Raw genomic sequence first — 25794 nt, forward strand, 5'->3', positions numbered from 1 at the left:
TAAAATAAACTAATAAATTTTGTTTTATTTAATTTCATTTGGTTTTTCTGCCAATAATTTGCAGGCCTTTTGAATTACGAATTTTTTTATTTTTTTAAATTCCATTTGAAACAAGTTAGCAGAGAAAAATAAATAAATGATTGTTTTCCATTTTATTTTAACTAAATCATATATTATCAAAATAAAAATTTATTCTATTCTACTTAAAATTTTAAAGACGCTATTGAAATTGGATAAAAACACTAACACCTCCACTTTTAAAAATAATGTCACAAATCTTGAATCATTTGAGTTTTAAAACCTCGAAAGATTTAACTTCTTATAAAATAGAAAGAAAAATTTATATTTTTCCAACAAAACTTTAAAGAAGGATGATAAAGTTCTTTGAACCTCAATTCCTTTTTTTTTTTTTCTTTTTGCTAAATGTTCTTCAAACTGTAAACGAATCTAAAATAAAAATGCATTTGTTAGTGATATCTTTTAAATTTTGAGAAGAATAATTCTCATAACAACCCATTTTCACATTATTTCAGTATAAAAATACATTTCAAAAATAAATAAAAATATTTCATAAAACATAAACATCCTAATTAGGGCTGTTTTTTTTTTTTTTTCCAATTCGGTTATTGCCAAAACCAAAAATTGAATCAAACTCCTTGGCCTTTAAACTACAGAACCAAAACCAAACTATAAATCATTGGTTTATAAAATAAACCAAACCGCCAATTTTCTTGGTTATTTTCGATTTTACTTGAGAAATTTGATTGTCCAACTTGACAATCTTACAACTGGGGGCTGGGGCAGCCTCATATACAATCAGATTCTCACACTAATTATTGTAAATCACTAGTGATGAAGTATTTCATTATTAAGAGTATTAGCCATTTTGATTTATAATTATAGAAAATAATAATAAATTGAGTAACCCGCATACAACAACTCTATATATTAGTATTATGTAAAACTATACAACTATAATTTATTAATTCAATTTTCAATTTTCTTAATTCAGTTTTGGACCAAAACCAAAACCACAAACCAAAAGGTGAAACCAAACCAAGATGTATTCAGTTCGATTTGACCTTATTTTCAATTTTTCGGTAATTTTTATACAATTCTAATTCTAATCTCACCCTCCCCCACCAATAATTTTTTGCATAAAATGCAAATAACAAAAATCTTACCTCTAATACCCCATTTTATCTCAGTACTTTCAATATAGTATACCCACGAGAATATTACATACAAAATATTAAATTATTGATAAAACAAAACAAAAATATTATCACATTATTGTAATTTAATAAAATAATTAATATTCAAACACTATATTCCCTTAATTATTCTAATTAATTAATTACTTAAGCATTAATTATTTTAAACATATAACTACTGAATAATTTAAGACATAAATTAATATAGTCTTGATAAATTCTTGTACCAACTATAATTATTCTTTATATATTGATTAGTGATTACACACCCCATTTGAATCAAACATTAATATAAAAATCACGCCTACATTCCTGACAATCTTCACTACAATTCACATTCTCATGCTTTACGACCATCAACAAATACTTGACAGCTATGAAAAACGCATCATCCCCCTCATTCCAAAGATAAATAACAAGTGATTTTTCTTTTTCTTTTTTTTTGGCGTAGGTTTCTGATAAAGCCAGCAGCATCTCCATCAAAATATCAACTAGTCTATAATAATAATACTACCCATATGAACATTGTTTTATCATCATCTCCCCAAAAAAAAATGCAAAAAGAACAGCGGCTCATGTCATGGCACCCTCACCAATCCATCTAAAGGTGTGAGGGGAAAATAAATAAAACTTCCCACTTACGCTATCTTCGCCCTCGAGAAATCCATCTCCGGATGCTGCAAGAGTTCAAATTATCAATGGTCTCATTAACTATATGCATGCTTTATGTGTGTGTGTGTGTGTGTGAGAGAGAGAGAGAGAGAGAGAGAGAGAGAGAGAGAGAGAGAGTGATATCTTACCTCAGCCATGAATTTCTTCAGAATCTCTTGCTTCTGCATCTCGTCACTAGTTGGAAGGCCCATAGACTTCTGGCGCTGATCAAACTGCCAGAGCGAGGGAGAGACCGTAAGCCATAAAATAAGCACATGAATGTCGATTAAGAAACAAATGTAATGGCACAACCAGTACAACTCAATATGGAAATACGGAAAATAATCAAAGTGCAACAAATCTAGTATTGGAAAAAAAAATATGAACATCCTCGGAGCAACTGCATAAGGAGCCCACAATTATCCCCAAGCCATGATTAGGGTTCACTAACAGATGCTTCTAAGAGACTAAAAGAAAAGCCAGATTCTATTACTACATGATCCAAAGCTTTTTCTTCTTTTCCTTCTTTTTCTCCCCTATGTCAACACAAGGCAATAAAAGCCACAAATCCACAAGAGTCAAATGTAATAGAAAGTATATCAGCATATTACCATCATCTTTTCAACAGTCTGCCGTGTTTCTGGATCTAGATCAGAAAGCCTGCTGTTTTCAGGTTCAACTTTCTGGGTATCAACTTGAGGATCACCTTTGACCAAACATTTCCACCATTCCATTTGGTCATGCTTTGTCAAAAGAATAGAGATAGCTTTCTGGTCCTCTGCAAAAATATACTCTCTCATCAGTACAACAATAAATAGTTGAGAAACTAGAATCATAGCTTGACATACATGCACCATCCAAACACTCTTACCATTTTCTTTTTTTTCAAACACAAGATAAAAAATAAGGGGGATGCACAATTCCATCAATAGCATGCACACTGACTTCCAATGATTTACCAGTTCCCCAGGGAACTTCTCAAGTACAAGTCAGTAAGCATGATGTACTACTCCTATATGCACATGTAGGAACATACCTAAGCTCCAAAAGCAGTCATCAACCTTCACCGACTGAAAAAGTTCGCCCTACACATTTGAATGTGCATGATCAGAGATGAATGTGTCCAAATCACAAAATAAATGAGTTCAACAGAGCAGTCTGCCAGGAACTAAGTTATGACACGATTAGTATATATATAGCAAGAGCCACTTACCTCAATGATTAAAGGCTGACCCTTGAGTCCAACTTTCAAATATTTTTTCTTTATATCGCAAGTAATAAATCTAGATTTAGTTCCAGGTGGGACTGGAACATTCACAGTAACCTCTTGCAATGACTGTGTCCAGGAATAGTTCTCCAGATCGAGCCCATTCCCTCTATTTGGAGCTGTTAGAACATTCAATTAGAAAGAAAAAATGAACAGCAAGAGAGTGCATAATATGTGTGTGTGTGTGTGTGTGAGAGAGAGAGAGAGAATGCAATATAACATATGCTAAATGAGGATCATTGGAAGTCCACATTAGACATTGAAGCCAGTAACCCTCCACGCATATTACCATCGCTACAGGTATACTACTGCCACCTCCACGCATATTACCATCGCTACAGGTATACTACTGCCACATGCAAACATGTGCCTTCTTTTTAACAACACAACAGCTCTATTAGTTAACTCCTCGAAAATATGAGGATCCATGTCCAATAGATACTCCATAGAAAATTGCATCAAGTGCGCAGCTGAGTCCTACTGCAAAATTTGTCTGCAATAGATTCTCTAATACCAAACACAACTTTCAATAACTAGGTAGGGAAATAGCATACTAACACATGCATCAAAACCCATACATCTCTTCACAGCATAAACTGCCAGGACACTAGTTGGCACACTCAAAATTCAGTTTATCTGTGGACATTTTATTGAAAACCCAGAGCTTAGTTAAGGCCTGGTTCTATTTATTTCAATCACATTGGACCCAGGGCCAATATCCTATCCAGCAGACCTATAATTCTACTATTTCAGACCTCACTTCATAATAATAATGAAGCAGAAGCTATAAACTTGATCCACTTATCTATTGAGGGTGTGATAATTTGATCAAGGGAATGAGGCAAAGACCTCCCCTTTGATTTCAAAAATCCCAAAATCTCCTTGGACATTTGATTTCTGCGACAGTGCAAATGTCCCATAAATCAATATATCCAAATCCCATGGAATTTTTAAAACTTCGGAGGTCCATGTTTCCTTTTTTGCCAAACCATGGAGGAGGCCAGTGCTTTTTTCCCTTTTGATCAATTGTTGCAATTGGAGCTCTTGAAAATTTGTTCCCACCTAAATGAAGGATTCAGCTCACCGCCACCTAAAAGTTCACCAATTTCCTATTCCTTGATAGCCAGATTGCCGTAGTAAGGATTCCACTGTGACAAGGGCAGCTAACCTTGCGCATGTCTATCAGTTTTAGAACCAAACTCTTCTTCTACATCTTTCCTTGAAGCAGGACAGACACCAATATCATTGCTCCTTAAGATAATCTTTTTTAACTTCACACAAAAAAAATAAGGTAGTTTGCCAATTATAAACCATTCTAAATATTCAACAAGTCTTAATTTTACATCAGTAGTACCAAATAAGCAAACAGCATCTCCTGCTCACCTCCAATCATCCCCCTATTTTTTCCCCTCTATACATATTACTTTTGAGCCTATAAGTAGATTAATTCTAGTGGTTTTCTAACTTTCGTCATCATTTGATGGCCTTGGGTAGCTTTATTAATTTATTACTTATAAGCATTAGTTGCTCTTTCTTTCTTCTTTTATTTTGTTTTTTTGTTTTTTTGGTTGAAGTATTTCTCATCCTCCATGTATATTCTTCTTTCTTCTAATAAAGTTTCACTTTTTAATCCCAAGAAAACAAAAACTGTTCACTAGTTAACCTAAAGTAATTGAATAACTTAGCTCCCAGAGATTTACAAATGAACGATTTTAAATCCAAAGGAGACAGTGAGCAATTTCATCTGCTCATTTACAAATATTTCGAATAATCAAGTTGTCCAATCTTATCCTAAATAAAATAATAATAATAAAGTTTCCAAATGAATACTACCAACGCCAGGCATTTTAGCAAACAGTAGTTTTCACTGTAGAATGTAAATACAGCACATTTTCATTGCAACAGGAAAAAAAAATTAATAAAATGAGCTTCAGGAGAACTCCTCTTATTTCTACCCTTCTCTCATGCCATGCAAAAGATATTGAACAGCCTGGATTTATAAAAAGTATAAATGCATTAAAAAAAAAAAAAACTGATGCTGTGAAAACCTAATGTTGATGATTCATAGTTAGCGTGTAAATACAAAGTTCCAAATACAACTGATGAACTGTCGCATTTTGAAGATAATGTTTGTCTTAGAAGTTGATATACATTATTGAACTGCAACCTAATAGCTTAAGCTTTTAAGTGAAGTCGTAATCTAACATGGTATCAAGGTTGGTTACAAGGAGGTCCTACATTAGTCTTGTAGCCTGCATTTATTGTGCGATTTTTAAAAATTATTGTCTTCCCTGTAATGGGTGTAACCTATTGTTTGTTTATCTCTCCACCCTTAGACCAGACCAGAACCAGTAATCTCTCTGGTCCGAGTTGTCACAAACCCAGAAATTGCTTTTCCTCATCTCTCTCTCTCTCTCTCTCTTTTTCCCCCCGGGAGCATTGGAGTTGTATGTTAAGGCAAAAGCCCTTCCCGCTCCCTTTTGTACACCATATGAAATCATGTGAAAACATGTCTCAAACTCTCCTAAGTCTGCATACTTACTAGGTAAATTTTAATGACAGCATGGCCTTCAATATTAACAATATCACTTTCATTTCATTCAAAAATTTCAACCCTCCAACCACTTTTGATCTCTTGGGTTTGTTCTCGCAAGCAAAGGTTTTTTGTATTACTGGACTGAATAGTATTTTAAACTCCATTGGATACAGTAATTATCCTATCTTGTGTTTGCTCTGCCATCTATAAGGGATAGGGTGGGATATAGGTGAAACTCTCTTTTTTCTTTTTTTGTTTTTATGGTCTTTTTACCACCAAAGTCTGTGCCAGCTGGTGATGGAGGGGCTGCTCTACCCCATGTAAGGGGCCTAAAAGAAGCTTCCCCTGGCCTGTCCTATACTATTTTGCTCCAGCAAACTTAGACTAATAGTTCTTAGACAAGCCTAGCCAATGAAAAAAAATGCACGCTTACTTGATAATATTTTCAGTATGTCAATATTATATCCTCATAAAACCTCAGAACTTCATTACAGCTTAACCAGTTTTAAATGGATTTTTCATAAAAGTAAAGTAAAAAAAAAAACCCAATGCCAAACAGTAGCAAACCCCACGTACAATAAGCATGTGTACTCATGCACATGAGCTGAGAGCAAATCGCAGAACATAAAATTAAAGTGCTAAATTGCTCAAAAAATCAACAAAAGAACTAACTCTGAAAAGGCCTGGATTTATTGAGCCAAATAGAGATTGCTCAAAACAAGTTCTTTCAGATTGCCAAGATCCAAGCATTGGAAGATTCATCTGTTCCTCTCACCCAAGCATCATTCTCTCCACGCTGCATGGAGGGATTTTTAACCTTTTCTGGCATAACCCAGTTCATCCTAAGTGGGGAAGAAAAATATGCTGCAGATTTCCTTAGCAAAAATGATGAATAGATTCCCATGTCATACCTCTCTTTTTTTCCCTTCCTTGATTCTCCTGCGTGTGAGTAGATTCCATGACACTATCAAAAGACAATTTTGACCTTCATGAGAAGTTGCATTAATAGTTCTCTCCTCTCCCGTTCCCACACAGCAAGTGACACTAAACTAAACTTTGATAATTCCCTTTTACTTCCTTGTCATACAAAACAATCCTGATTATCAGGCTGAGCAGCTATAAAGGCAATCCAGGAAATCCTCTGCAGCCTACACTTATCAATCCTGCAAAGCTCTAATATTTATGCTTCCTTCCAGCCAAATCCTCTCACAAGTTGACTTTTCATTAAACATGCTTCTAAAGTCGGACACAACAACATAATGGTGTGACAGAAAGGATGAACCAAACTCTGGCTGAGAGAGCTCGGTGTCTCAAGTTGAATGCAAGGCTAGCAAAGAACTTCTGGACCAATGCAGTGAGTATGATTTGTTTCTTGGTTAACCAATCACCAAGGACATCACTAGAAGAGAAAGTTGCAGAGGACAGGTAATGCGGTAGACTACTCCGGTTTGAAGGTATTCGGTTGTCCAGCTTATATGCACATTTCTAGTGAGGAGAATACAAAGTATAGACGCTGCATCATTTTAGGGTATCAAAAAGGTGTGAAAGGATTCAAACTTTGAGATTCAATGACAAACAAGGTGATAATCAGTAGAGATGTGATTTTAGATGAGAAAGTCATGCTGAAGCGTACTCAAGAAGAAGATGAAGAGAAACAGAAGCTAAAAAAGTGGAGCAGAGATGAGCATGTTGTGCAAGTGAAGTTAGAGACTCAAGGCAATAATGATAGTGTTCAGAATGTAGGGAGTTCTAGCTCGAGAAACAAGCAGGTTGACAGTGCTCCTATACGCAGATCCAGACGCACTATTAGGCCACCACCCAAGTATAGATTTGATGATCTTATGTCTTATACTTTCATTAACAGTTGCAAAGAATCAACTACTTTTCAAGAGACAATGCACGACCAGGAAAAAAGCAGATGGATGGATGTTATGGTGGAGGAAATTGAAGCATTGCATAAAAACCATACTTAAGATTTGGTGGAGCTTCCAGATAGGAAGAGGACGATAGGTTGCAAGTGAGTGTATAGGAAGAAGGAAGCAGTATTAGAAAAGGAAGGAGAGAAATTCAAGGTACGATTAGTAGCAAAGGGATACTCACAAAAGAAAGCAGTTGATTATGATGAAATCTTCTCACTTGTAGTCACACGCACTTCCATTAGGGTAGTGTTGAGATTAGTTGCACATTATGATGTGCATTTTGAACAAATGGAAGTAAAGACAACATTTCTCCATAGTGATTTGGAGGAATCGATCTATATGATACAACCAGAAAGGTTCAGCTTACCCAAATAAGAGCATTTGGTTTGTAAACTAAAGAAGTCATTTTACAGGCTGAAATAGTCTCCAAGGGAATGGTACAAACATTTTGATTCCTATATGATCCAGATAGGCTACAAGTGGTGTGAGTATGATTGCTACGTGTATGTAAAGAATCTTGATGATGGTTCTCTCATTTTTCTATTACTTTATGTTGATGACTTGTTAATTGCTGTGAAAAATATGACTGAGGTAAATCAGTTGAAGACTCTATTAAATAAAGATTTTGACATGAAAGATCTTGGTGCAGTTAAGAAGATACTTGAGATTGTGATTCGTCGGGACAGAACTAGCAGTTATATGGAGAAGGTGTTGGAGAGATTTAGCATGATTGATGCAAAATCAGTAAGTACACCATTAGCAAATCACTTTAACTTGTCTACCACTCAATGCCCAAGGACGGATGATGAAATATGCAACATATCAAAGGTCCCCTATGCTAGTGTTATGGTGTGTTTAATGTATACTATGGTATGTACAAGATCGGACCTGGCACATGCAGTCTGTGTGATGAGTAAGTTTCTTTCAAATCCAGATAGACAACATTGTGATGTCAAATGGATTTTTAGATACTTGTAGGGTACTTCTCACTATGGCACCATGTTCAGCAAGCAACCAAGTGATCAGTCAATTGTAGGATTTGTTGGTGTAGATTATGTTAGAGATCTTGATGACAGAAGGTCTACAATGGGGTATGTGTTCACCCTTGCGAGAGGACCTATCTGTTGGAGATCCATGATACAATCATTCGTTGCATTATCAACAACTGAGTTGGAGTATATGGCAATCGCCGAAATTGCTAAGAAAGCGTTGTGGCTTACTAGTTTAATCAAGGAGCTAAGTATGCAGTAAGGTGGAGTTCAACTGCATTGTGCGAATCATAGTGCCATCTATTTGGCTAAGAATCAAGTGTATCATGCAAAAACTAAACATATAGGTGTGAGGTTCCACAGGGTCCGGGAGTTGATTACTTTAGGTGAACTTATACTTGAGAAAGTTCACACCTCCGAGAATGCAGCAGATATCTTGACGAAGTCTATTACCACAGAAAAGTTCAAGCATTGCTTGGACTTGCTGAATGTCTTCAGTTACTAGACGGGAGGCGGTCTCAACCTATTATCCTAAGGTGGGGCAGCGGGTTTATGTTTTCAGTTTTTCTCCTAAGTTGCGTACATTCGTCAAGATGAAGATTGTTGTGATATATGGCTCATATTGTAAGTGGAAGACATGCACAAAGGAAAAACATGGTAAAAACTAAATGTTGGTGTCTGCAGAGGAAACCATCAACGATCGGGTCTAGTTTCATAGAGGTTTTGCTCTCGGTATTAAACCGTCAACGGTATGTCTATAAATCGTCGATGGTATGTCTGTAAACCTTTGATGGTTTGGCTCAACTTCCAGCACTGGTTTTTCAAACTTTGAATTGGGATGTTAGGTTGGTTGGGGCTTGGAGGGAAAGCCTCTGGGAACTTTATAAATACGTTGTATATGTTGTATTTATTATGTTGTTTGTGTCTTTGACACAAGATAGTAGGAAAATACTGCCTATTGCTCCCATGAATGTAGGCATTGTCGAATCACGTAATTTTTTGTATTTTTGTTATTACTTTCATTATAATTTGCGTTATTGTTGTTTCTGTATATTTCACCGTTGAGTGTTGCGTTGTAAGATCGAATTATTCCGCTACGCATTTGTTTTTCACAACACACTTCCTCATTTACAAAGATCACAATCCTAACCTGTATTTATATGCTTCAATTCAGAACAGTCAATGGGTGCTTTCTGGACAGTACATTAGGCAATCTACTATTTTTATTTTTTTTCTGCTAACCCAATTTAGCACCTACATAATTATCATGAAAATTTTCATTGCCTGCTCACTTCAGTTCCTTTCCTTTCTTCCATATCTATGCATTCTGCACTATTTTGTTCACATACTTTATAGACCTTAATTTAAGTCTACTACACATTGATTATACCCCAAATACAATGCCTACATCATCAACCTATTATTCTTGGTTTTTTCATTTGCAAAATTGTTGGCTTGCAAAACAATCCTGTAAACTCAAGCTAAACAACTAAAGTTCATCATTTGCAGTTCCATTCAACTTATTATTTTCAAAAACTAATCAATCCCTAGTTAACATAAGGAAACCCAAAGACATAGCACAACAGACAGACATTATGAAAAGAAAGGGAAAAAAACACATGATGAAACTATAAATACTAAATTGATCTATGCACACAGGTCCGACTATGAAAAATATTTTTCATTCAAGAAAAGATATGAATAACCAGAGAAAGTAAAACATTTAAGAGACTATAATAATTTTAACACAATTCTTACCACAAAAAATTCACACTTGGGTTATAAATAAGATTTAAAAGAAAGGCAACCAACAAGAGTGCATCTGATTAAGAAGCAATTAAAAAAATAAGGACAAGAAAAAAAAATTAAATTTGTATTAAAGCCAAAGACTCTGATTGTCACCGTCTTTATCCAAATTATTCTAGGTCCACCTTCCACACCTAAGACCTCTTACAACAACTATATTGCCTCTTCCTTGTTTATATATGCCATAAGTTCCCAAAACATCTTAAACACCCTCCACCTCCTACTGCCTCTAACAACTATTAAGTTACCCATCCTCACTGAAACATTATTCGATCAAGCTTCTAATTGCCTCAAACCATCTTGGCCACCTTTTCATTATCTTACCCTCCAGTAGTGCTATTGGGATGTGTTCGTTCCTCGTGTTATCTTTTAGACATCTTCCACCTATTCTGCTTAGCAGTTTTTTTTTTTTTGGGGTTAACTTTCTAGTTTCTATATATTATTTTTTAATTCCTTAACATTCTCACGAATATAGCATAAGTGGTCTCCTACTAGTCTCATAAAATGTTCCCTTTATTTTTTAAAAATATTCCAATATCATCACACAACACCCAAAGAACTTCTCCAGTTCACACAGCTCCACTATACCTTCAATTTTTTTTCCTCAGCTGCCAGACAGTAGAAAATAATTCAAGAAACACAATAAAGAACACCTCTAGAAAACATAAAACACAACATCTCTTCTTCTTTGAGGGAAATTTTCTTCAATATTTATCATATAGACGCAAGTTTTCTCCTTGTCTTCCTCGTTGCGGTCATCCATCGAACAGAATGTGTGTGCGTGTGATGTGTGCGTGGGGGTAGAAAGAGAGAGAGAGAGAGAGAGAGAGAGAGATCAAAGATTAATACCTCGCGAGCCTTTATTCTCATCCTCTTTCTCTTCCACTTTCTTCGCCACCTCTTTCTCCGGCTCCTTCTTCACTTGAAGAGGCTCCTCCTTCAGTCGCTTCTCCGCCTTCCCACTGTTCTCGACCCCGCGCTCCTCTGCCGCCTTCTTCTTCTTCCTCTCCTCCGCAGCCACCCTCTCTTTCACGGACCGAACCAGCCCCAAAATATCCTTCTCCGCCCCCTCGCTCCGAAACAGATCCGACTCCTTCGCCACAAAATTGAAAGCGCTTTCAAGAAACGCCAGAGGCGTCGAAGGATCCAAAACAGAACTGAACGGCAGCGCCGTTGAGGGACTCTGCTCTTGGTTCTGTTGCTGCTGCTGCTCCTGATCGTCTTGCAAATCTGAGATTATCGCCATTGTAGAGAGAGAACGAGAGAACTAGGGTTTAGGAGAGGGGTTTAAAAGAGAAAAAGAGAAGCCGGAACTCAGGAAATGAATATATAGTGGTACAGGGAGTTCTAGGGAAGGAAGGAATTGAAGTGGCAGAGGGTTCAGAAAGTACTCAAAAGTACTAAGAAACAATACCTCTTTTATAGGAGTTTTTTCCCTAATTATATTTTTTTAAAGAAATATATTAAATAATACCTCTTTCAGATAAATATTTTTCATAATGACTCTAATGTAATCTCACTACTACAAGTAGCGAGATTTACTTTTGACTGAAGGGTTCGTGCTAACGCGTGGCAAATCTCGCTACTTGAAGTAGCGAGATTTACTTCAGATACTTAATGCTCTGCCAACTGCCTTTTGACGCATGATAAATTTCGCTACTCCAAGTAATTAAATTTACTTCAAATTTGAAATGACCATTCACCCCGCTATCGATGCGTGGCAAATCTCGCTACTTGGAGTAGTGAGATTTGCTTCAGACTAATCTCGCCCATTCTTCCTCTTTCCTTGAGCAAACAGACAATACCTTTGCAGAGCCGAGCGCAGGTTACCGTTGAAGGAGACTCCGGAGCGCTCAGGTGACCGTTGCGGGCTTCAAACCGAGAGCTATATAAACTCGAGATGGGGTAAGTTATGTTTTTAATGTTCGGTGCATAGATTTTTAAATTAATTTTATTTCATCCAAAGCTTTAATAAGCCGAGAGTGTGAGTTTGTGATTTGTGCTGAAAGATCCGTGGATAAGCACTTTTCTTAGTTAATATTTCATTTTTTTGGTATTTGAATTTGATTTTTTGTCGAGAATATTTAATTTTTTCCATTCAAACTGTTGTTCAATATTTAATTCTTTTTTTTTTTTTATTGTTGTTTCCATTGTAAAATGCATTATCTTTCCTGCCCTAAAATTTGTTGAAGTTTTCTCCACTCACTAAATTTGTTTTGAATTTCCATTCACATATTTTGGGTTCCTTAAAATTGAAGAAGAAGACAAAATGTCTGTTCCACAAAATTTCCTTCCAAATAAATTTCCTAAAAAAAATGTTGAAATTTCCGTTCACATATTTTTTTTCTTCTCCTTTTCTGGCATGTTGAAGCTTCTTAAATTGTATGTAATACTGAACTCATTAACTACAACATTATATGTGTGGAGTAGCTGTGTTTGCATAATATATGAATGTTATTTATGTTTATTAGAGCTCTTTAATATCTTTCATATAGGGTAATTAAAAATTTTATTTCCTTGATATTTGTGATTTGTGCAAAAATTGGTAATTATGAACTTTAATTAATGGATGTGTTATGGAAGTAGTTTTACAATTGTAGTGCTTTATTTTGGATTGATTGTTATTGGGATATATGATTAGAAGTTATATTGAATTGTTGATATGGAATTTTGAGTGCAACCTGAAGAATGTATATAGACTATTGAGATTTTGAAGCTAAAATTTTGCCAAAGTTTCTATAAATTGGACACTTTTAACATCTCAAAATATTATCAATTAACAAAGAGAAATTAGTTAAATCACAAAGTTAACAAAACTTAACAAAGTTAATAATTATTTAACTTTATTAACAAAATAATTGAAATCTTACGCCTAATATGTTTCTTATTGTATTTTGGTGTCTACTTCTCATTCTTTAAAGTAATCCGTATAAATTATGTTACTTTTGGTTCAAAATGATAGTGTAAATTTTCCACTGGATTATTTTGGATTGTAAGAGGGAATCTGAATATAACTCTGATTATGAAAAAAAAAAATACATTTATGAATTCATAGATTGAAAACTTAACTTATGACCAAATAGATAAAGTCATAATAATAATAATAATAATAATAATAATAATAATAATAATAATATACACCTTTCATAGTAATTATTAGTTAGCTGAAATAAAAAATAACTATTAGGGTCACCAAGATAATTTTTTTTTATAATTATATAATTAAAAGTTATAAAAATATGAAATGGTAATTCAACTAAAAATTTGTTCAAAAACAAACAAATACTAGATTGATGAATTTGTATGCTCATATATGTACTAGTAAAAATGTAACATACATTATGACTTAAAAAAGATTAATAGTTAACTAAATGAAAGCGAGTAGAAAGTGGCAAAAGGAAGAGAAGAGGTAAAGTCATAAGAAATTGATTGCAAAAAAAATTTTCACAAGAAGATTTCTGATTGGACCATGAAAGCAAAGGGTCGATTAATTAATGTGAAGAGCGGTTATGGGCTATCTACCATCTTTAATACACTGATCATAGGGTTAATGTTGAAGCCGCCTTCCTTCTTCACCATTATTATTGTGATTTAACTGACCACTCTGGTGATTTAATTAAATTTTACACATTATTATAACTTCATTGAAGAGTTAAGCAACTTGATGCTTAAGATTATTTCATATATTGAAAATCTTTGTAGAAATATGAGCATATTTTTAAAAATATAGTGGAAATTATCAGTAAGAATGAACACCACATTTATTATGTTTGTGAAAATTGAAGATCCTTCCCGAATTTATGTATTTTTCACCAATATATTGATATAAATGTAGTGTTCACATTTTAAAGCGCTTGCCATAAGACGATCCCATTCCCATTTCATGAATCGAGATGTTATGAGTCCTAAGTAACATTTTTCCAAAAGATCCCTTCAACTCCTTTGAGGATGGCTGTTCAGATCAGCAATAAATCCTCAAAAGGCTACTAAACAAAATTGAACTTCAAATTAAGTGGCAACCCAACCCATAATGAGGCAGAGTATGAAGTGCCATTTTGGAAAAATTACTCTTAAGAGCATCATTTCATAGTTCTTTGGATTCTAAGTTGAAGTACAATTTTGGGAAAATCCTAAGTATATGTCATATGGGGAAATCAATACACATTAATGTTTTAACAGTTTATTCATTACACTTTTCAAATAATCTATTTGCTTTCTTGGTGGAAATTGAACTTAGCTCCAAACTCTAGAGTTTGTTTATTCATAGACGTTGAATTCATCTATTTATTTTCTTGGTGGGAAAGTTAGGTCCAAACTCTAAGTTTATTCATTCATTAGAATTTGTATTCATCTATTTGGTTTATAGTTATTTCGATAAGATATAATTTACACATATCACTTATACATACAATTTTGACTTGTGTAGGTTTTTTTTATTTCTCGATCACCGATCTAAATGGCAGGAAGCTCAAGCAGTGCTCCGGTGACGGTATTATTATATATAGGGGGAACATTATAACCAGATCAGATGGCGTTAGGTATAGTAGTCAGCCAGTTCGACCTATTGGAATTGGCTGTAGGTGTAAATTAAGTAAATTATATACGAAGATATATAAATATTTACATATTGATTCAAATCAATATGCATTGCGGGTGACTGCAAGATACCCTATGCGAGAGATAAATAATACAGCCTTCTATGAGGCTGTTCCCATATCAGATGATTATGGGTTGTGCATTGTATTGGACACACACTACGTCGGTGAGACATATTTAACAATGCAATTGTATGTCAAGACCATTTCTCAAATGGGTGTAATCGCGGTTAGGCAACCAAACGCGCCCGCGAAGCAATTGGATGAGGTTGGTGAAGACACCGAACAAACACATCAGGTTGATGTTCGTGCGGAGGTTCGTGCTATGTCTACAGTTGATTTTAACGAATATCCAAGATCGTCATTCGAGCCGTCGATGTACGAAGCACCTGTTCCTCACACGTTTCCACAGGGAGGTTGCAAAGACGTCCCTAGTGTGGGACCAGCATCGTTGTTCGTCATTGCAAACGATGCATTGGATGAGGGCATGAACATTATGAATGATGTTCATATTGAAGACGAACACATGCACGAGCAGGAAATGGATGAAGGGTTAAATGTTGTCCCCGATGATGTGAACTTACCCCACCATGACAAGGACGACGCAACGTTTGACGCACAATTCATGGGTGAGCTTCCGATGTATGGTCGTATTAACCTAGATGCTGCAGATTTAACTACAGTCGATGAGCTTCCTATACGCGTGACTCGTTGGGAAGAATCCTCTGAGTTGAGTAAGGGGATGCTCTTCAGATCGAAGGATCAGCTGATCGCCGCAGAGCTAATATATCACGCTCGCACCCACCATAACTTCCATGTGGTGCAATATACTCCTGAGTTGTGGGTTGCTAGGTGTAAGGACCACGATTGCGCGTGGAGATTGCGTGCCATGTATCGAATGATACACCGTTTATTCGAAATCACCCAATATGGTGGTCCGCACATGTGTCTGAATAAACTTCTATCACAAGACCATAACCAAATCACGTCGTCCCTCATTGCTGGGGAGATAGTGAATATGATCAGGGGAGATGCGTTGACGTCGATCGGTACATTGAAGGAGTTCATAGATCGTCGATTTGGGTATTCAATCTCTTATAAGAAGGTTTGGTTAGGCAAACAGAAGGCAATAGCCCAAGTATTCTGTGATTGGGAGAAATCATATGAAACATTACAGAAGTGGAAGGAAACGATGCGCACGTACAATCCTGGGACTATAATCAAGTGGAGGTCAACTCCTATTCCTGGTAGCATTAACAGCGCAACCTTCGTATCTGTATTTTGGTCATTCGCAGCATCTATTCAGGATTTTCGTCATTGCCCTCCCGTTATATGTGTGGACGAGACACACTTGTACGGTAAGTACAAGGATAAACTCCTTATTGCGACATGCCCCGATGCATATCGATAAATATTTCCCTTTGCATTCGCTATTGTGCAAGAGGAAAGCCTCGACACATGGAATTGGTTTCTGTGTTCTCTACGTTTGATTACCAACAGGGACGACATTTGCCTCATATCAGATCGATATTCAAGGATTATCGCTGCGGTGCAGCACAATCCTAATTGGCAACCACCACGTGCGCACCACCGATTCTGCCTTCGACATGTGGTGAGCAACTTTAATACGAAAGTGCGGAGTGTCAATATGAAGCGAATGGCTGAGCGAGTCAGAAGGGAGCATCAGGTGATAAAATTTGACAAGTGGATGGAGAGGATATTCGATGAGGGTGGAGAGCCAGCCAAGTCGTTCTTCGATCAGATCCCTCCTCATATGTGGACTCAGTGCCACGACGGTGGAAAAAGGTATGGAAACATGACCACCAACCTAGTCAAATGTTTCAATGCCATCCTAAAAGGCGTACGTAGCCTTCCTATAACGGCTCTTGTGCAACTAATATTTTATTGCGTTGCACATTATTTTAATAGTCGACGGGAGGCTGTTTGTAACGCAATATCTACAGGAAATACGTTAACTCCGCATATATTGCTAGCGATGGAAAGAAGGAAGCTGAAGGCGATCAGACAACGAGTCACGACGTTCAACCGGTCTAGGGGTACTTTTAGCATCACGACCGCGCAACTGGGACCCCATAAAGGAAACAATGTCCAAACTTTGAGCATCCAGAGGAGCGAATGCTCCTGTGGGAAGTGACAATCTTTACACTATCCCTGCTCTCACCTTCTTGCAGCCTGTGCCAAGACACGGCTAAATGCAAGCCAGTATGTTGAGCCATATTGGAGCATTGCCGAGTACTATGCAACATATGCTGCCGAATTTTATCCAATTATGCATGAGGCATATTGGCCAACTTGCTCGTTGCCGAAATTGCAGGTAAATCCTGCATACGCTCGACATAAAGGTTGGCTTAGGAGCTCACGTATACAGAACGAGATGGATGCCCGAAAAGGTCGAAAAAATATCACATGTAGCATATGTCATCAAGAAGAACATAACTGCACAAGACGTCCAAGAAGGACACAACCTGGGGATGCAGCTGGACCTTCGCACTAACCTATAACTTATACGTTAAGGCGATTTGCATACTCATAGTCCTCGAGTCACGACAAGTTTTCAGTTGTCATGCTACTTCCTCCTTCTAAACAAGGCGATTATAAATAAATCAGCCGCATCCATTTACGTGAAGATTCATGAACTTAGGCTTGGGTCAGGAGAGCCTTTTTCCTAGATTCCAAATGTAAGATCCTCAGGCCGCTTTCCTTTTTTGGTGAACACGTGAATGCTCCATGCTCAATTTGGCTCTGAGCAATTGAGTCACTGTGTTCATCAATGGAGAATAGTGCATCTTGAGTTAAAAACTTGGTGAGATATTTTCATTTGTACACATTTAGGATAAACCTTGAGATTTTCGTTCGGTTCCACCATACAAAGCAACCGTGACAGATACTCAATTCTGAGGATTTTTATGTTTATGCTTTAAATATGCTGGCTTATTTGCAGGATCGATCCAGGGTCGTCCGATATGAGTGTACTGAGTATGGGGGATCGTCACTGGTCTAGTCGGGCGTGGACCGATTCGCATGCTGACGTGTTATATTGCCAAGGGGGCAGTCAGAGCATACAGGATAGGATAGGCGTAGACCCTCGCATTATTGATTGGATACGTGAAGCGGCTTTTTATGGAATATATCAAATTGGCCATATCCAATTGGATTGGCATCTTGTGACCGCATTGGTGGAGCGATGGAGGCCAGAGACACACACTTTCCACTTGCTGCACGGGGAGGCGACTATCACATTACAGGATGTCGCGGTGTTGCTCGGGCTACCGATTGATGGGTTGCCCGTCACTGGTCATACAGTTGGACCAATACAGGAGGGAGGCGCTAGTTAGGGGGGAGGACTTCGCTGCATGTGTGAGAGATTGTTAGGAGTGGTGTCTCTAGATGGTGAGCTTGTTGGTGCCCGCATTCGCATGCGGTTTCTAGAGGGGGGGATGTTTCGCCAACTTTCGGTTGATGCCAATGATCACACTATAGCACGTCATGCACTTGCCCATATGCTGCAATTGATATGTGGGACGCTGTTCTGCGACCTATCGGGGAGTTACGCACACTTGATGTTCCTTCCACTGCTCACGGAGCGAGCAGAGATACGCCATTATAGTTGGGCTCTAAGACGTTAGCCTGGCTGTACTAAGAGATGTGCCACGCTGCTGACGTTTCCCACTCACAGATCAGAGGAGCACTCCTCTTATTGCAAGTTTGGGTGTGTGAGAGATTCACGTCGTTAGCTCCTATATGCCGCGGTCTTCGGCGTCTTATTTAGAAGGATGAGGACGAACGCCCGATTAACCCAGCTCCACTCGCGTGGAGGTTAGTAACTCCACTTACAATCATTTCCTTGTATAAGTGGTATGTATATTGAGTTGTACTACGTACTGGTGGTTACACCTTGTTAACTTATGTTTCATTTTGTATAGGTGGAGGGATCAGTTGTTGGCGCCTAATGTTGCGCAACACACGCTGCCCTGGTACAAATTTGAGCTGGACATGCACCGGCAACAAGAGGTAGTCTCAGTTATGTGTATTGACAGTATTTTTCATTATTTACAGATATTCCCGTCCCACCTCTTACATTTACTATATGTATACACGCTGTTCGTATGGGCGCCCTACACTGATGACATTGTTGCCGACCTACCAACTGGCTATGCAGTTGGGTCGGACCTCTGGGTTGCCCGAGTGCCACTCATATGTTTTCATATTGTTGAGTGGCATCTCCCAGATCGAGTGATGCGCTAGTTTGGCTTTCGACAGGGCATCCCTAGCTGCTTTTGTACTTCGGGGGTCGATGTACGTAGGGAGGACTTGCACGAGATTGATGGTCACAGTCGGGGGAACACGGATTGGGTTGCCGAGCACGTGATGTACATGAGTATGTGGGGACATTGGTGGGAGTACATCGTGGTACAGGTCGATCACACTTCGCTTCGTAGATAGGACCGCAGCGGTCTACATAAGCCTCGTACGCTTACTCAAACGTATACCTAATTTGTTATCGTTTACATTAGCAGTTCAATGTTGTAACCACTATTTTCGTATGCTGCAGGCTGACGTATTACACCAGGTCGACTCGCTATCATCAAACCCTGCTGTGAGCGATTTAGCGAGAGCTGGTTTGGACATTGTCTACGAGGACGGGCAACGAATCCCTACCCCACACCAGTACCCGGCCCCATGAGGTGGTCGAGCAGCTCTAGTACAAGGGGGTCGAGCAGCTACCTCTAGCCGTCCATCGAGTCCGGCTTACCACCCATTGTACATGAGGAGTATGTGTTTGGGCCGTCCGCACCGTATGCCCCATCGACAGCTACTGATTTTGCGGGACCCTCTAGTAGATCGGCGGATTATCGATTTGACTCTGCCGCAACGCCGTCGATGTCGTACTTACTAGACGACCCTCTCGATGCAGAGGAGGTGGACGCACCCGGTTTGCCACCTCAGACTCGTCCAGAGACTACATACGACATAGCTCCCCATCTGTTTCACCTAGAGATAGATTATCCAGTACCTATGGGCGGAGACGACAGACATGCAGCCCCTCGACGTGACCGAATGTCAGACGCGAACGAGTAGCCAGGTGAGGGCAGACGCAGACGACAGCCATCCCGACACCAGAGACGACCTCCATGCGGTACCGAGTAGGCGATATATGTATTTGTTAATTAGTTCATACTTTCATTTGTACATCAGATATATGTTTACAACTTCTTTTGTACGTAATGTATTTATTCATTATTCATTTGTGCATAATGTATTTATTCATGACTTCATTTGTACAACATGTATTTGTATAGAATATATCATTTGTACATAATGTATTTGTTTGGAGTATCATTTGTACATAATGTAATTTTCTTAATTCTGAATCTATAGAGCAGCACTAGGTAAAGTCAAGCAGGTATCATTTAGTATTTTAATAGGTTCAATGTATACGAATATCATAAATGTAACGTTGTGAACATACTGGTATCAATTGTATTTGAATAATGTTTTCTTTGCACAGGTGCGTTTATGGATATGCTCAATTTGTAAACAGGACTCTGCCGAAATTAGTATAGTATTTTGATAGGTTGAATGTATACGAATCTCGTGAATGTAACGTTGTGAACATACTGGTATCAATTGTATTTGAATAATGTTTTCTTTACACAAGTGCGTGGATGGATATGCTCAATTTGTAAACAGGACTCTACCGAAATTAGTATAGTATTTTGAAAGGTTGAATGTATACGAATCTCATGAATGTAAAGTTGTGAACATACTAGTATCAATTGTATTTGAATAATGTTTTCTTTGCACAGGTGCGTGGATGGATATGCTCAATTTGTAAACAGGACTCTGCCGAAATTAGTATAGTATTTTGATAGGTTGAATGTATACGAATCTCGTGAATGTAACGTTGTGAAATATAATTTAGTCTCTCTATTTATGCTTTTTAGGTTTTATTTCTACTTTTATTTTCATAATATTGAAAGTAACACCAAACGGGCCTTGAGGAAAAAGGAAAGATTTCAATTAGGTGCAATTCAACTTGAATAGGGTGGAAATGTATACTCAGTAAAAGAGCTGTATGATATGATGATTTATCTTTAGAACTACCCAAAAAAAATAAAATCCTAAAAAGTGTATACCGAGCCATTTGTATTTCTACAACATTTGGTTCATGGCATCATTGTCTCCTTCCACTTTCAGATGCTTCAGAATTGTGTCACTTAAGATACAAAATTTTCATGAACATAAAAATTTTAATGTTTTGATCACAAACATATTGCTAATAGATTCTTTGGCATGGAGCATTAATCTTTTGTTCATAATAAGATTGATATGGAAAGGAGGGAATGTTTTATTTTTTAAAATATAAATTAAGATTTTTTGTTAATTAATACCAAGTTGCGAATCTAGATATGAATGAACAGCTTCAATGAAAAATTTTTATTCTCGATAATGGAATTCAAACTAAACGAGGGAAAACATTGGAATACTTTGGAATCATTGAATGCACAAACCAAATGCCAAGCAGAGGCACAATAGAACCAATCATTAAATCAAAAATGTAATGACAATCCAAAATATAGAAAGTTACATAAGCTAAACAGAAAAATAACATGCGATCTGTAAAGGAGGAAGTTCTATCAACTCCTATTGATAATGGATACATATATGATGAAGAAGTCAAAGTTAAAAAACATTAAATGCATGACAGTGTTGTCCCAACTCTATATGCTAGAACATGTTAATAACATAGAAGAAGGAAATAATTTACAAATCTCTAAATTTTGTAGGATTCATGAAGGATGAAAGGGTTTTAACATTCGAAAATGTAAAGACAATCCAAGGGGGGATTGTCATCTGAAGGAGAAGCAGAATCAAAATTCAGCTTCTCTCAGCTACTCGCTGCCTTCTCTTCATTACCACCTACCCTGCCGAACACTGAACTACTCTTCTTCTCTAGTGAAATCCATGGATTCTCTTCAGGCTTCAAAATGTTCGTCAGCAACTTCTGGCCTACTAGCTGAGGTTGCTGCTTATTATCTTGTCCTCTTTTCTTTCATGTAGTTATCACTGCCGATTTGGCATTTGTTGCTGCTTGTTTTCTTCTACCCCCATTCTTTCCCACTTTTGGGCCAGCAGCTACCACCTCCACCTTAAAATCTTCATTGCTGAAATCATTGTTTTCATCTTCCCTATTAGATATCTCTGTAACAGTTAACGACTTTTCTGTGCTGCAGCCCTTGATACTTTCTTTCTTGCTGGCACTTGGGGAATTTCATGTTAATTCCCAACATCAAGAACAATAAGTTTTGAAATGAGTAGAAGAATAGATAAGTATAATTATAGTAGTCATTGGAGGAGTAATGACTAGTCTATCTGATTTGAGATCATCAGGGTGTGTCCTTACTTGGACAAATGGTACGGCTTGGAGCAAATTGGCCAGGGTGATTGCTAATCAGAGATGGATTCTGGGGGATCTGAGGGCTAAGGTTGAATTCCTTTTCCTTGGGATTATCTCTAATCACTTGCTGTGCCTAATTTCCATGTTTGAAGAGGGGTGTCTGGGAAGACGATCTTTAAAAATTTTCAACATGTGGACTCTAAACCATAATTTTCTCGACATTATCAGGCAAGGTTGGGATGTGCAAAGTCTAGGGCTTTGAGCAATTCAAATTGTTGAGGAGACTTCAAGGCTTGAAAAAACTTGTAAAGGCTCTTAATGCATCCCATTTCTCCTACATTTCGGCTAGAGCATAGAAGGCTGGGAATGATGTGATCGAGAAACTGCATGACAATCCCTCGGATGGTGACCTGCAACTACTACTGAATGAAAGGAGAGGGACTGTGAAATGATAGATGGGAAAGGAGAGGGATTGTGAAATGATAGGTGGTCTGGGTGTGCTGGATCTGAAAGCCTGGAATCTTTCCTTACTCACAAAAACACTCTAGAATATCCACTCTAAAAAAGACTCTCTCTGGTCCAAATGCATCAATCAAATCTACTTGAAAGGTTCAAGTCTGTGGGAGGCCAGGATAACAAATGATGAATCCTCACTATACAAAAAGCTCATTGGAATTAAGAACCAGATTATGTATGTGCGAACCACATGGTCTGGCCTCTACTATTTATCCCATATGAAATTCCAGAAATAGGAAAAGGTTTGAAGGAAAATTCATATCCCCAATGGAGTTGATTGTGACCATTCAGAAACATATATACACAATACTAGGCCAAAAAGCCTCTAGGTTGCTCAGGCTCTCTTAAGATCCTGAGTGTTGACTTTAAAAAAGGCTGTTAGTGAAGCTAAATATAGATCATTTAATAATTTGTATGATAGATTAGGTACAAAAGAAGGGGAAAGAGATATATTTAAACTTGCTAAAGTTAAAGAAAGGAAGAGCAAGGACTTAGGAAATGTAAAATGTATAAAAAGTAAGGATGATATTGTCTTGGTTAAGGACGAAGATATTAAAAAAAGATGACAAAGTTACTTTAGTAATATTTAATGAAAACAAAATAGAAGACTTAAACTTAGAATTGTCAAATGAGGAAAAGACTAAAAATATAACATTTATTCGCAAAATTAGAGTTAACGAAGTTAAATTTGCACTAAAAAAGATGAAAAATAGGAAAGTTATGAGACCAGATAACATCCTAATTGAAGTTTGGAAATGTTTGGGTGATAACAGAATTATATGGTTAACTAATTTATTTAATACAATTGTAAAAACTAAGAAAATGTCAGATGAATAGAGGAAAAATACTTTAATACCTATATACAAAAATAAATGAAATATTCAAAATTGTAATAACTATCGTGGAATTAAACTTATGAGTCATACGATGAAACTATAGGAAATAATAGTTGAATAAAGATTAAGGTTAGAAACAAAGATCTCAGAAAATTAATGGAAAAGTTTAGGGAAAAGTAGAGGGACTTGCATATGATATTTATTGACCTTTTAGAAAACATATGATAGGATACTTAGGGAAGTTCTATGGTAGGTTTTAGAGAAAAAGGGTGTATGTTGTAGGTATACCGATGTCATTAAGGATATGTACAATGGAGTAATGACTAGTGTAAGAACTATAGATGGAGAAACTAGAGAATTTCCAATTACCATGTGTACATCAAGGATCTACTTTGAGTCCTTATCTTTTTGCTTTAGTGATGGACCAATTGACTAAGAGTATTCAAAAGGAGGTTCCATGGTGTATGTTGTTTGCAGATGATATTGTATTAATTGACGAAACTAAGAATGGAGAAAGGCTGAGTTAGAATTATGGAGAGAAGCTTTGGAATCTAAAGACTTTAAGATAAGTGGAAATAAAACAGAATATATGAAATGTAATTTTAGTAATGATAGGAGGAATATTGGAGACAAAGTTAAACTTAATGATGAAGAAATAAATAGCACTTGTAGATTTTGATACCTTGGATCTATTATGCAAGTTGAAGGAGAAATTGAAGATGATGTAATGCATAAAGTTAAAGTAGGTTAGGTAAAATGGAAAAATGTTTCAAGTGTGCTATGTGATTATAGAATACCTTTAAAATTGAAATTGAAGTTTTATAGGACAGCTATAAGACTAGTTATGCTATATGGATCGAAATGTTGGGTGACGAAGAAACATAATATCCAAAAAGTAAAAATTGTCGAGATGAGGATGCTTAAATGGATGAGTGGTATAATATTGAAAGATAAATTAATGAATGAACATATTCGTGGTAAGTTAGGTGTAGCTCCTATAAAAGATAAGATAAGGGAGGGACGACTCAGATGGTATAAACACTTGCAACGTAGACCTTATAGTGCAATTGTGAGGAAGAGTAACTTAGTTACTGTGGGGGGCAGTAGAAGGGGTAGAGGTAGACCTAAAATAACTTGAGAGGAGATAGTGAGTAAGGATTTAATATCCTTGAATCTATCAAAAGAAATGGTCCATGATCGCATAAATTGGCGGAAAACAATTCATATAACCAACGCCACTTAGTGGGACTAAGGTTTGGTTTTGTTGTTGTATTTAATTTATTTATGTTGATTTCGATTTAAATTGTATTTAATTTTAACTTTTCATTTAATTTATTCGTGTTGTGTCGAATATTGAGTGATATCGATTTAGTACGAGCATGTTAAATAATCAATATAAATAAATAATTTAAAACCTCATAAATAATTATTACATATTCAATTTGATTTGATTTGATTTGATTTTTTTATTAAATATTTCTAATTTTGAAATTAGAAATCATTCAAAATCAATCAAATCAATTAAAACACTAAAATTAATCTTTTATTTTGAACTAAATCCATGTACAAAAATAGTAAAATATGTAAAATTACACATTTGAAATGCTAATCCTTGGTTTTATTTCTCTTCTTATTCATGGAACTTTAAAATAACAAAAACTATTGAATTCAAAACAACTTATTAAAAATTATAGAAAAAAGACACTCATCTTCCCTGAAATTTAACAAAAATATAGAAATATCACCTAAAATTTCAAAAAATAATATAAACTTCCTCTAAGATTTCAAAAATACCATATACTATCCTTGAAATTTGTCAAAAAGATAAAAATCTTCCTAAAAAAACTTGTTCTTTTGCAAAATACAAAAAGAGGATAGTATCTTTTTGGCAACTTTAATGTGAGATTCTTGAAACCCCATCATAGCCCTTGAAAATTTTAAAATCGCTCAAGGGAGATCAATGTCATTTTCCATAAAAATTAACACTCTTCTCTATTAAAAAAAAAAGGGGGGGCATTCAATGTAAGAGAGAATAACAAAGGAGC

General features: G+C 36.6%; 1 protein-coding gene across 1 annotated transcript; it reads right to left on the reverse strand.

Moving 5' to 3' along the window:
- Nucleotides 1-1487: 1487 nt before the first annotated feature.
- LOC131146210 (protein BOBBER 1) lies at nucleotides 1488-11776 on the reverse strand. The gene is made up of 6 exons (XM_058095630.1): nucleotides 11232-11776; nucleotides 3079-3251; nucleotides 2902-2950; nucleotides 2477-2643; nucleotides 2015-2098; nucleotides 1488-1891 (listed from the first exon to the last, which is right to left on the reverse strand). The coding sequence occupies exons 1-6, from the start codon at nucleotides 11626-11628 to the stop codon at nucleotides 1853-1855; spliced, it is 909 nt and encodes a 302-aa protein (XP_057951613.1). The 5' UTR covers nucleotides 11629-11776; the 3' UTR covers nucleotides 1488-1852.
- Nucleotides 11777-25794: the final 14018 nt, after the last annotated feature.

The sequence above is a fragment of the Malania oleifera genome, chromosome 13 (assembly GCF_029873635.1).
Source record: "Malania oleifera isolate guangnan ecotype guangnan chromosome 13, ASM2987363v1, whole genome shotgun sequence".
Classification (NCBI taxonomy): domain Eukaryota; kingdom Viridiplantae; phylum Streptophyta; class Magnoliopsida; order Santalales; family Ximeniaceae; genus Malania; species Malania oleifera.

Bases quoted from the DNA above. Each gene is read 5' to 3' on its own strand.
- LOC131146210 (XM_058095630.1), bottom strand. From the start codon at position 11,628: ATGGCGATAATCTCAGATTTGCAAGACGATCAGGAGCAGCAGCAGCAA. The intron at 2,951-3,078 runs GTAAGTGGCTCT...TCAAATGTGTAG, and splicing joins GTCAGCCTTTAATCATTGAG to GGCGAACTTTTTCAGTCGGT. The intron at 2,644-2,901 runs GTATGTTCCTAC...ATATTTTTGCAG, and splicing joins TGACTGCTTTTGGAGCTTAG to AGGACCAGAAAGCTATCTCT.